We start from the raw sequence: 11,232 nt of genomic DNA on the forward strand, positions 1-11,232 counted from the left end.
TATATATATATATATATATATATATATATATATATATATATATACAGTATGAGGCTAGATATCGTCTTTAATTTTGGATTTCGTAATATCCTCATTTGACACAAGTGTTGTCTTTTCCTGGTTTTAAAGGCTGCATTACAGTAGAGTAATTTAATATTCAAAACACACTAGTCTAGCTGTTCTATTATTTGCCTTTACTCAGTTATTATATCAACATAGCTGATGATTATTTATCAAAAATCTCAAGTGTCTTGATCAAGGGTACCGACAGAAGAACCTAGTACACGTTTTTTGATGGTAGGGGAAACCGGTAGCCTATAAATCTTAGATGCACCCTAGCGGGAGCAAACTCTCCGTTGCCTTGCAAGCTGGAAAAAACAAATTCTGGTCAGGCCAATCACATTGTGTATAGAGTCAGTGGACAGGCTTGATATAAGGACAACAAAGTTGCGAAGGATCCGCGTGAATTCCTTGTAACTTAAAAACAAAGAAAATGGCTGCTGCAGCTGGCGAACAGCGGCCTTTCGAATCGGCTTTGGCCACAACTCAGGATGACTTAGAGTTAAGCACTGAAGTCATTCTTAAAAAGTTAGATGTGTTTGGAGTTTTGCCAACCGGATATGGCACACGTTTAATCCATCAACTAGCGTTGCTGTGGTTTGTTGTAGCGCTATCCTATTGTGTGCAGATGGACTTTGAAGGACAACCGTTTATCCCACCCCTTGGATTGAGCCCTGACCATGGTGAGTTCAGGCTAAGAAACCAGGGGATCAGTGGGAAACCCTTGCAAACATGGGGAGAACATACAAACTTCACACAGAAAGGTGACCTGGATTCGAACCCAGAACCCTCATGCTGTGAGGCCACAGTGCTAACAATCGGGCCAGCATGTTGCCTTCGCTACAGGGAGCCATGAGAGAACAAAGCCTAATACACTTCCTCTGACCTACAAGGCTGCATTCACTGCATGCTCAGTTTGAAATTGCTACTCAGGCATCTCTGATAACAGTTCATTAGCTCCTTTGGAATATAATAATAGATAGATCTAAACTGACAGGGATGTGGGAAAGACACGTGCCGAGTTCAACTATATCAAGACAAGTAGATTAAATCTACACAGAGAGGACACCGATGTTTCATTTTATTCTTTTTACGGTTGTATCAATAGACAGATTTGTTTTAACGTATGCTCCCTTGAGCAGCTTTGGGGGCACACAATTTAGCCCAAGTTTAGCCCAGAACCAATGTCCCAAACAAAACCATAATTAACGAGCTACAGATGCTGAGCGATATACGCCATGGGTGTCTGAGTGCAGGGTGGTGTCCAACCACTATCAAGTGGGATGGCAATTTGTGAAAAACGTGTTAATTGGAGATTTCTGAGGGCAGGAAAGTTTGAGGCTGTATGAAGTGCTTGTTTAATTGCTCCCTGTTTATAGGTTAAACAGTTCTGTGGAGTTTAATCAACGTTTTACATAAGTCATCATCATCTCCTCTAATTCAGTGTCTAGTGTATACACACACACACACACACACACAACACACACCACACACACACACACACACACACAACCACACACACACCACAACACACACACACACACACCACACACACACACACACACACAACACACACACACCACACAACACACCACACACACACACACACAACACACCACACACACACACACACACACACAACACACACACCACACACAACCACACCACACACACAAACACACACACACACACACACACACACAACCCACACACACACACACACCACCACACACACCCCTTCAGGAGCCATTCACCAGCTTGAATCTCTGATCTGTGAAACAGACACTGCACTATCCTGTCTGGCCCTGCAGTCACACCAACCAGTTGCTTCTGTAGTTGAGAAAATACTCCTCAAACGCCAATAGAGAGCTCTATAAGCTCGGTAAGCTGTAAATAGCCTGGGGGGGGGTGAAGCTGCAAAACTTGCTTGCTAAAAATCCTATTGGATGTCCTTAAAAGCAAACATCCTGAAGGAGATGGGATGAGGGGGGAGAGGGCCAAGAGGTGAAGGAAGAGCAGATCCATAGAAATGATCAGTAATGACAATTGTGTAGGAAGGTCTCACAATATTGTTGTCATTTTAACCTGCTTTTTTTTTCATTTTTATATCAATCAAAGAGATTTTTGGCCTTTTAAATTTCTGCAAATGTAACATTGTAAATATTGCAGACTTATGTACCATTATTGGATTTTATCTGTTTTCAGTCACCTCATAAAAAAGATTTATGCAACAACTCACATTTATCATTCAGATTCATATCTGTCCAGCAACTTTTATAGTGGAGAAGGTGAGAACAGCAGTTATCTATAGATTTATAACAGGTGTGTATAATATTAAAGTATTCACAGGACAAGTCAGGTTAATAACATGTTGACCCATAAGCCCAGAGGAAAAAAAAAAAAAAAAAAAAAAAAAAAAAGAGTTAAATTCAGTCTAAATGAGAGCATCCCCTGAGTGCTTTAGCAGAGCATAATTTCCCCGCCATCTGTGCATTAAGACATCATAAAACTAAAACTCTGCTGTGGTTTTACAGCCTCTTGGGACTTCAGGTTCTGCAGTGACAGAAAAAGGTTGTTGTTTTCTATTTTTGTCAGTTTCTCTTTGTTGGTCTCAAAGCAATTCTTCTGTAAGGGTCTGTTTCCTCTGACCTCTGAGAGTAAGCCGCCTCGTGTCCACATTCCTGAGCCAGCAAAAGTGTCTGGTCCAGTCCGGCAAAACATGACACGCTACAACTACATACCAAAATAGCACAGCAAGGGGAAACGCTAACTCATACTGAAACTTAACAAGTCACTATATATGCAGCAGAAACCACAGCCCAACGTATATGTACACTTTAAAGCTTTGGAGTGAAACAAGGATTATGGTTTTTCTTAGTCTTTCAGAAGATCTCAACTAACTCACCTAGCATCTTTTACACTAAACAACCACGTCTTTAACTGGCAAAATACTTGGAAAAATGCCCAAAACATGAGCTCCGGTTGTGTTCCAAGACAGCATGGCACTTCACTTATCTGAAGGTCAGCTCCACTGACTGATAACTTACTGCTGTCTCACATTGTGAAGGTGACACAACGTGTTTTCTGTATTCAGGATGTGAAGGTATGGGAGAGACACACACACACACACAAAAAAAAGAGACTTGGCTCATCTCAACTCTGCAAAGGCACGGTTATTACTTTCATGCCAATAAAACATGGTGAAATGAATGAACAGAAAGAGAATGAGCCGAGATTAATGTTTATTCATGCAATTGCAATTATCTCCAAAACAGCAATTAAGAACCTCTTCTCCCCACAGAGCAGCTGGTTACTCCTTGGCCAGTGGGAGGACGCAGAGGCTGAACAGCTTTAATGGTTTCATTGCACCAGATTAACTGATTATGTTCCCACTGAAAGTTCAGACGTCCTCCGGGCTGCAAAGGGAGGCTGCACTGTGATGTTAAGATAGATTTCAACAGTAAATGAGATGATTTGGACAGCACTATCATCCTCCAGTATCACTCCTCAGTTATTATGTAAATAGATGATCGTACTGTAACCTACCTTGCCACATACTGTATTTAAACAACTGTAACAAGCTATACTGCAATTGTCTTATGTGTTTCAGAGGGAATAGTTCAATATTTTGAGTTATCCTATTCCCTTCTTTTTTGAGAGGTAGATGAGAGGATTGATACCACGATCTTCTCGTCTAACTTTTGGCAAGAAAGTGAAATGTTGAACTATAATTTTTAGTTATTGTGATACTCCATCTTTTGTGTATCAAACTTAAGGTAGCTATAAAATAACAAATTGCATTTTACGGCACACAATGGCTGTGGTAAGCTTGGATTTGAGTAGTTTGAGGTATTATTATGTATTGTATGTACATCCACAATGCAGTTCTCCCACACTACACATTCCCTTTTTTGCTGTGAATGGCTAAGGCCGATGCTACATCCGGAACAAATGCATCTATGGTCAAACTGCATACACCAGCCTATCAACTAGGCTACGCTCTGCTAATAGTCCACTTCATTCTCCCCTACTATGAAGGGGCCAGGCTCTTCTGGTGGAACAAACTCCCCATTGACATTTGGACAACAGAAACTCTACACATCTTCCATCGCAGACTGAAGACTTTTTTTCTTTTCAGAATGGACCTTTGCCCATAAAATTAGAAAGTAAATGTAAGTCATTCTCTTATTGTCTCTAAATAGTATGGCATACCGTGTTTATCCCCATATGGAAATACAGATGTCAAGCAGCTCAAAGCAAAAAATGTAGCACTTGAAGCAGTGTTGTATATTTGCTGAAGTTGATCACATAATTCTTGTAACTTTTGGATTGTACCCACATGGTTGAATGCACTTATTGTAAGTCGCTTTGGATAAAAGTGTCAACTAAATGAATGTATGAGGTGTCTGAGGATTTCCATTTATGCTTATAAGCACACAGAGAACAAAAAAAAAAAGATTTATACTACAAAGTCAAGTGCAAGATCTTGCACTGAGGAAAATCCAACAGTATTGCACATTTTTCACAGAGGGTACAGCCCTGTAATGGATCGTATACATACATTTAAATCCAGATTCCAATCTGAATCGGATTTTTTGTTTACTTTCAATTCACTGTGTGTCAGAGGGTAACGCACACACACACACACACACACACAAAATTGTAATCATTTTAAAAAACAGTTTTACATGCAAAACATAGCAACAACATACTGTAAATTGCAATGCACTGGAAAAGAGTTTAAACCAGAGATCTTCAACTGGGGGTCTGGGCCCCTAGGGGGTCCTCAGAGATACTGCAGGGGAACCACCAAATTGTTAATTATTTGAAAGTCTTTTCAAAAATGATAATATCTTAACATGAACAACATTTTATACAATATGGAGTAGGGGGTTACTGTTCTGTCTCTCTCTCAGTTAAGGGGTCTGTGGCCTAAAAAACGTTGAAGACCTCTGGTGTAAACAATCCAACAGTATATGGAGCAGTGGAGCTGCAATGGAGCAACTGACAGGGGGATGATATGAGGAAGGAGACACCATACAACAACAGCAAGAAGAGGAGAGCGTGTTAACAACATCTGCACATCATGACAGGCATAACACCTCTACTGTGTGAATCAGATCTCGTATTTGGCAGTTTCCATATATACTGAGGGGAGGATGAACATTATGGGGACATCAGAGGCAAATAAATGTTTGATGACGTAGGGATGGGCGGATTGATCCCCAGCGTATCAATCGTACAGATCCTGATGTAAGCGAAAGAGCATAAATACACAAAATCTCTTTCTCAGTTTTATGATTTAACTTTCCATTTAAAGCTGCCGTATTGTATTTTTAGCTCTTTTATATCTTATATCTTGATTATTTAGCCAAAAAACATTGATAGTCAGACAAAGTCATACGTTGTTAAGAAAAACTCCAGCCCCAGATGGCATTTCAGCAGCTTTTGCTGTTGGAAAGTACAGGCATTGATAACAGCATCATCTGATGCAAAGTATAATTTGGGAGGAGATCAAAATCGAAACTTAATCGCCCATCCCTGCCATGCAGAGCCACCACACAGAGACAACGTGAGTTTGTACCTCTCTCGGTGTAGCGGGAACATTTTACAGCTCACAGACAACTTCTCTGCAGCAGAAGAGGAAAGAGAATCCAAGTTACACAGTGAAAATAATTATCTGTGGAGCTTATCACGCATTATTTAGTGATGTTTCAGTGAAGTTGCTGCTAATACAAAATGCTAACCCAATAATGACATTTTTCTACACAGTGCAGCTACACCTCATACCTCTAGCAGACTGAGGTTGGAAACTGTAACTCAATTTAGATCAAACGTGCTTAGCAATTGAACAACCCATAAAGTGTAAAGAAACCCGGATCACAGCTATGTTTTGACCGTTTTCATTAACAAAATAAAAAAACTACCCAAATATCGTAAATAATAAATGGGTGGGCAAGGTTGTCTCAATCCAGAGGCTTCTTAATATGACCAAGAAATACTATTATGCACAAATTTGGAGGACACCTCCGGCAAATCATTGCTGCCCAAAGCATCCCATGTTCAAATGCACAGTGTTCGGTCAGTGCATACGATGCTCTTTAATTCAGAATATATGACGTGTTCACTGTGTGTTTAACAGGTATTTGTGTTCATGTGGTCATCAGTTACTGATATAAAATGTAAGTGGATGAATAGAAAACCTGCGCAGGTTGTAAATAGTGGAAGCCATCAGTAGCCTGTTACAGAAAAATATTAAATCTCTTTTAAATCAAGACTCTCTTTCCATCGAATTACATATTCTCTTTGTACAAAGACCTTAATGGGCCAACATGGTTAAGTACTTTAAGACATGTATGCAGTATGAGAGCACCTGCGCACCAAACACTCATTTTGTTTATGGATCTGAAGTGGCTGTAAATCAAGAGCCTTCTCCTCCTGGTGCTTACTTCTTTTAAGAAGGTAGAGCACCTGCATGCGGTCTCTGGCAAGAGTTGTGCAGGTTCCTGTCTGAATGTGCATGATTGCCCTGCGACTACATCCAGAATATCCTCCAGAGGTCCTTTACAACTTTAATGTGATAGAACGTGGCTGTGTCTAGTCACCAGAGGATAATGCAGAGTTGATGTCTAGTCCAAACTCAGAGTAAAAGCATCAAACCCAAGCCCTCAGATCAGATGTTTGTGTCGAGGCTACTGTCAAAAGCTCAGCATTCCCACTGGATTGCACACGTTATAGAGTCAGAAAAGCCAGTCTGACCACCCATCCCCTACACATGTGGAATACATATCTGGGTACAATGGATTGGGGCTGATAGGTTAACATATTGATGTTTAGAGGTTGCTTAGAGACCCACTGACAGTTGTGTGCTCAGGCGGTTAAAAGCTGTGTGAAGTCAATTGACAGATAATTTGTCTCTTTACAGCCAAACAGAGATATTTCCCAATAACCCCAATGTGTTTCATTTGAGGTGGAGACGCAGGTTCAGCCTGGTCTTAAAGGGCATTGAAGGACACACCTTCATGTTTTTTTTTAAGGGCTCCAGCAACTGATTTGGGATGCAGCTGTTGTTTCAATTTAGGCAACAAACAGGTGAGCATCAACATGATTCTGCATCCGTGCAGTTTTACAGGTCTGAATTTGGAAATCCCAATTACAGAACTTTAATTTTTGGAACACCTCTGTACAGAGTTCAAGATGTAGGTAACAGGACCATAAGACTATGATAAAACAGCATTTTGCAAGCAATTTATGCATTAAAACCTGTCACCGTCTGATAGGGAAGTGAACATTAATACATGTAGAACTGGCCTGCAATGTACGTTTATTTTAACTGTCACTCTGAAAAGGGAAAACTGCAAAAGTGTATTAATAAGGGTCTTCCAAATAAAAGCTATAATTTATACCCCATTAAAGATAACTGTACTGTGAAGATGCTCTAATAATGTTCATATGGAGTCATTAGAGCATCTCAACTAAAGTGTCACTAAACTGGTTAGAGGAGGCTGCCAGCATGGACTCTGGTAATGTGAGGAGGATTCAGGTGTGTCTGAACCAAGCAGAAGGCCTGCATGTATAATTCAACACATACACACACCTAGCTAATGAGACTGAGCACAGCTTGACACCACGAGCTTCCCAAAGCAAACCCATCCAGGATCCCCAGCACAGCCATCGACCTGGAAGTGGTCCAGTTTCTGTGTGTGTGTGTGTGTGTGTGTGTGTGTGTGTGTGTGTGTGTGTGTGTAACAGGAAATCACAGTAACTCTGTTAACTGCAGGATCCATGAGTAATCAGTCCGTTTTTATCATTTGGCCATAAAAGAAATTGCCAACATTTTAAAAGAAATTGTCGATTTATCAGCCAGTATTGAAATTATAAAAACATGTAAATTTGAGCTTGTTACGCTCACACGTGTCATTACAGTGTAAATGGACTGGGTCGAGCTCTATCGTTCACAAATAAAGAATTCCTCTCTCGGTAGGATAACGTCTATCAGAATGTGAAAAAGAAAATAACGCAGTCACACATGATGTCAGTATCCAAACACAATCCTCGAAAAATCCCACAAGTAACCACAAAGTTCACTTTTTAAGCATTTCGCCATTTGAACAAATCATTTCCAAACAGCGCGACTGTGCAAACTGTACATTTCAGACACAAATGTCTAACTTACCCCATGCTCCGTGAATCTGGGTGTTGTTTGGGGAACTGATTCCACTCACCACTCCACTTTTTGTCCTTTTCTCTTCGGCTTGCAAACTGATTCGCTTCTTCCCCCAAATCCTGGAAAAAATAGACAAATCACTTCCGACTCCAGATTTCTCCCGTTAACCCTCTAACAGTACTCCTCTCTTCTCAAATCAGCTGTTGTACTCCAGCCTGTCTGTCTTCCTTTGTCCGCAGCTTTCCACGGCGAACAACCACGGATATAACGTCCCTATGCGTAATTACGCACCGTGAATCGTTTGGCTCAGTTCTGTGAACCAGACAGACGGATATATGTCGATAAAAATCGGGCACCAGAGAGCTTTTGGCTCAAACCTCATCCAGGACTTGTGCTGTGTTCCCCTCTGTGCCAAATCACATGGGATGCCATTCAGCTCTCTCGATGGGACCGGGGAGCCTCTTAAGCGCCATCTGATGGCTATAACGCAAACTAAAAACCCGCCCCCTCTTCCCTCCACCTCATCCATGTCAGAATGTAAAATACTACATGTAGAAATGGTCTGCAGACTCTTAATGCATATTTATTTGTTTACAATTTTTTTTTGCAAATAGTAAGTCGGATGTCCTCTGACTGTGTTGATCTCCTGTTAAATCAGCTCATACTCCATATTAAACTGTTTATAAAGAGCTATATGGTAATCCCATTAAATCTCTACACAAGTAGTATGCATTGGCATAATTATTTCTTTCATTTGGCAGTGTAGCACATGAAATGGCTTTGTTCATCTCTCTGAAAATCACAAAATATGAAAGATAGCAAAGATATTTCTTTAAACATAACTGAAGAAAACCCGCACAAATATGAACCTTTAAATTTCACACATCTAACCAAATCAAAAAAAAAAGGAAAAAATACTAACACCAAGTGATTTATGTTGAAGATGCTCATGGGAATATAATATGATTGTTCCAGTGATTTTTCAGTATATGGAGTTTATAAAAATGCTTTGCATATTAATGCATAAGATAAACAAACCAGTTTGAAATTGCCTTTTCTCATTTCACTGATCAAATTGATAAGGTTTATTAAAACAAATTCCCATTTGATGCACATATTGTTCTCTTAGTTCTTATAAATTTGACGTGATCTGTCATCAAATTCAAATCAACACACATGCACATATGCAATTGTGAACATTTTATATTTTATATACATTTTTTACATTATATTATATTATATTGTATGGAAGATAGCAATTTGCCCAAAGACATAAAATATAGAATAAAGTGCAATTTTTTAAATGTAAAACTTTTATGGAGCTGCTAATTGGCAAAAAAACAAACAAGAAACTTGTCACCCATTTACTTTTTCATATTATGGTTTCAAAACGCTCTTTATAAAACTGTTGAAAATCACATGACTTGGTTTGAAGTCAACTCTGTTTTAAAATAAACCACTTATTTGCATGAATACAGCGTGAACATGGGAGAGTGGGGCATTAAATGTAGCGGAAGAGTGATGGAGCAGCTCCTGTGCATTAATCGTGCTGCTCAGTGGCCTGTTACAGCGATGCAGCTGACCTCTGCTTTGCGCTGCAGGGAACATCAGATTTTCGCCTTATATGCAAACAACCCTCATGCTCATTTTAGAGACACTTCACAGCCGGTCCGGGGCAGTTTGCAGCACAGCTGGACCGTCTGGGCAGGATGGAGCTGAACCTCCAGCCCTCTGGCTTTAACACAAAGAGTATTAATCACCTTTGGCAGCCCCAGTGTGCACACGCAGATGGACCTTCTTGGAGCAGATTTGTCTCCTTTTCTAAGTCAAGCAGTGACTGAATCAAACTCACAGTGTCTTCCTCACGCTCACTTTGGCAGACCTATAATGTGGCAAACAAAGCTTTATCTGCACCAGAGTAAAGTCTAGACAGAGAAGCAAATTATAAATCAGAATCACCTTTATTGGTCAGGTTGGAATTTAACTCCGGTTAATCTTTGCTCTCAAAGTACAACATTCACTTAGCATGTAAGAATAATAACCGCAAGGCCAGTAACAACATATGTAAACATACTGTTAAGTATACAGAATAACAATACAATAGAATTTAGAAATTTACAAAAAATACATAAAAACAATGACAGGAAACAAAGAAACAAACAAGAGAGGGAAGGAATAGTGCAATATCAGTATGGTCTGAGATTTAAGATTTAAATAAATATAGTACAAGGCAGTTCAGTGCAATGATGAAATATTAATAACAATACTGTAATCGTAAGATTGAAAACATACATGAGGTAGATGAGCAGGGCAATGTTGATCAACTTTGTTCAGTGTAAGGCGGGGGAGGGCTGATGAAATGATTAATGATTTTTAAAGGAGCTGTTTTGTAATTAATCTCATTGGCTGGACTTTAATTTTAAAAGGATAAAAAAAGCTTGTGAGTGCAATTTTTGAATGTAAGACCAACGCATACAAATCAACTTCATACAAATCTGAAGGTCCTTCAAGCCTAATTATTTCATGTCAGTCCAACCTGGTAAGAGGAACAAGTCAGCGTGGTCGGCAGGAAAGCACAGACTGCCAGTAAAGACTATTTAAGGCAGCCACCAGTTGCTGATTAAAAAACTTACAAGTTGGGGCTTTTACAAGTTAAAATTATGGCTATAGCAGAAAAGTGAAACTGAAACTATGTTCAGAATAGAAATTAATATTATTTGTATATCTGTGATTGATAAGTGGTCATTTATCAAGTCGGATGTGAAACTCTCTTACTTCATCATCAAGATGTGAGTGGTGAGAGTGTCAGGCAGGAAATATCTATCAAACAACTGAGAGGTTTAGTCATACACATCTCTTTGGATAAACGGAAAAGAAGAAATGATTTTTTTGTCCGACATGTTCCTTTATTTTCTGTATCACAAATGACAATTAATTTTGTCCACTGACCAAACAACACCAACCAAAGGCCAGGAGCAGATAAAACAGGTCCATGCAGCACTGAA

General features: G+C 39.6%; 1 protein-coding gene across 3 annotated transcripts in view; it reads right to left on the reverse strand.

The window, feature by feature from the left end:
- Positions 1–8,663, reverse strand: part of homer3b (homer scaffold protein 3b) — a 43,718-nt gene extending 35,055 nt beyond the window's left edge. For 2 of the 3 annotated variants that reach the window (XM_032524989.1, XM_032524988.1), the window contains exons 1-2: positions 8,237–8,663; positions 5,645–5,690 (exon numbers count right to left, since the gene is read on the reverse strand). In XM_032524989.1, the coding sequence (XP_032380880.1) occupies positions 5,645–5,667 (23 nt within the window). In that variant the 5' untranslated portion in view covers positions 5,668–5,690; positions 8,237–8,663. The remainder of the gene's footprint in view (positions 1–5,644; positions 5,691–8,236) is intronic. The other variant, XM_032524991.1, reaches the window with a different exon arrangement.
- Positions 8,664–11,232: the final 2,569 nt, after the last annotated feature.

This window comes from Etheostoma spectabile, chromosome 9 (genome assembly GCF_008692095.1).
Source record: "Etheostoma spectabile isolate EspeVRDwgs_2016 chromosome 9, UIUC_Espe_1.0, whole genome shotgun sequence".
NCBI lineage: Eukaryota > Metazoa > Chordata > Actinopteri > Perciformes > Percidae > Etheostoma > Etheostoma spectabile.